At 68.3% G+C, this 1,810-nt stretch overlaps 1 protein-coding gene across 1 annotated transcript in view; it reads right to left on the reverse strand.

Moving 5' to 3' along the window:
- CHLNCDRAFT_137280 (hypothetical protein) overlaps positions 1-1,810 on the reverse strand; it is a gene marked incomplete at both ends in the record, with an annotated part of 5,749 nt that overhangs the window by 127 nt on the left and 3,812 nt on the right. Inside the window, 5 exons of the mRNA XM_005845083.1 lie at positions 171-242; positions 341-434; positions 619-693; positions 1,057-1,195; positions 1,439-1,569. Coding sequence (XP_005845145.1) covers positions 171-242; positions 341-434; positions 619-693; positions 1,057-1,195; positions 1,439-1,569 — 511 coding nt within the window. The remainder of the gene's footprint in view (positions 1-170; positions 243-340; positions 435-618; positions 694-1,056; positions 1,196-1,438; positions 1,570-1,810) is intronic.

Genomic DNA, 1,810 nt, shown 5'->3' on the forward strand with positions numbered 1-1,810 from the left:
ACGTGAGGGGAGGGCGCGGCCCAGGCGCAGCAGGAAAGGAGGAGGAGGAGGAGGGCAGAACACTTCACTTCGACAGCCGAATTGCTGCAGCGAGCGTGGCGGGAGGGGCCGCGTCGCGGTCCCCGACGATCCCACGGCAGCGACCGGTGCACCCCATGGCAGCCGCCCACCTGCCGCCTGGAACTCCGCATCCTCCTCTGGCGGCACCTGGATGCCCAGCAGCACGCCGCTGGCCTGGTTGCCTGCACGCAGGGGGGGAGGGCGAGGCTCAGGCCGCATGCCAGGGCGCCGGCTGGCGCTGCACGCGCCTGGACCGGTCCGACCGGTAAAGCCCGCCCACCTGTGCGGCGGTAGTGGAAGAGGGTGATGTTCCAGCGGGCCGACAGGCCCGACAGGAAGCGCCGAAGCGCTCCCGGCCGCTCCGGAAAGTCCACCTGTGTGTCGAAGGGGAGGAGGGGTGTGTGGGGTGGGGTGGGGTGGGGTGGGACAGCCAGGGGAGGAAGGTCGAAGAGGAGGAGAGTGGGGGTGGGTTACAGCCGGGGAGCGGCGGCCGGGTGGGCCACATGCTAAGCGCCAGGAGAAGCAGCAGCCAGCTGCACGGGTGCTGCAGGCGCTGACCTGGCAGACGCGCTCGTGGAGCAGCTCCCCGTCGGGCCCCCGCGCGCGGCCGCCCACCAAGTGCCGCAGGTGCACCTGCGCGGCAAGGGGGCGGGAAGGCGGCGCGGCTGCGGGTTGGGAGGGGCCGCTGGGCAGGGCGGGGCTCGACTTCCGCGCCCCCTGGTCGCAACCCATCAGCACTCCCCAGCACCGCTACCACCTCCAGCAACAAACACCAGATGCATCCCAGCCAACCATACACGACACCATCACACAAGCACCACACGCACGCACACAAGCGCGCGTGAAAACACACAGTCACTGTACACACACACACACTGTACACAGACACACACTCTACACACACACACCCTGTTCCCACACACACTGTACACACACACACACCCTGTTCCCACACACACTGTACACACACACACGCACACAGCACCACACACTCACCTGCGCCATCTCGATCTCGCTGACGTCGATGGTCGGGTAGCCACGCCCCACCAGCCGCCCCACCAGCGCCAGGCACTCTGGCGAGTCGGGCGCCACGCCCACACTGAACAGCACGTGCGCGTCCTTGTCCTCCTCGTACCTGCGGTACGGGCGGCGATACGGGTTGCGGTACGAACGGTACGGCAGGTGGGCGTGCTGCTCCCCATGCGGCGCATGCACATCCCACCCACGCACGGACGCATGCGCGCAGCAGCAGCACTCTCCCGCTTCCCCGCCACCAAAGCGTGACCCCAGAGCACCCCAGCCATGCGCGCCTCCTCAGGATACCACGCAAGCACACAGGGAATGCAACAGCAGGAATGCAACAGCGGCGCCAGCTCACCGGTACTTGAACTCGGTGATGGGGATGTCAGTGCCGTCGATCGCCGTCTCCACAAAGTCGGCAAAGGAGCCGGGGCGCTCGGGGATGGAGACCGCCAGCATGGCCTCGCGCTTTCCACCCACGTCCGCCAGCTCTGTGCATGCGCCGCGGGGTGGAAAGAAAGCAAGCGGCGGTGGGGAAGCGACCAAACGATAGCAGCGGAGAGGGTGGTGAGCTGAGAAGAGAAGAACGCAGGGCGCGGATGAGGCAGGCGTGTGCATGCGCTCGGCCGAACGCAGCCCGCCACCCGCCCAGCCCAACACGCAGCCGCTCCCCACCACCCCACCCCACCCCCGCGCACACGCCACCAGGCGCACCCGCCACCAGGCGCAG

Source organism: Chlorella variabilis (assembly GCF_000147415.1).
Source record: "Chlorella variabilis unplaced genomic scaffold CHLNCscaffold_19, whole genome shotgun sequence".
Classification (NCBI taxonomy): Eukaryota; Viridiplantae; Chlorophyta; class Trebouxiophyceae; order Chlorellales; family Chlorellaceae; genus Chlorella; species Chlorella variabilis.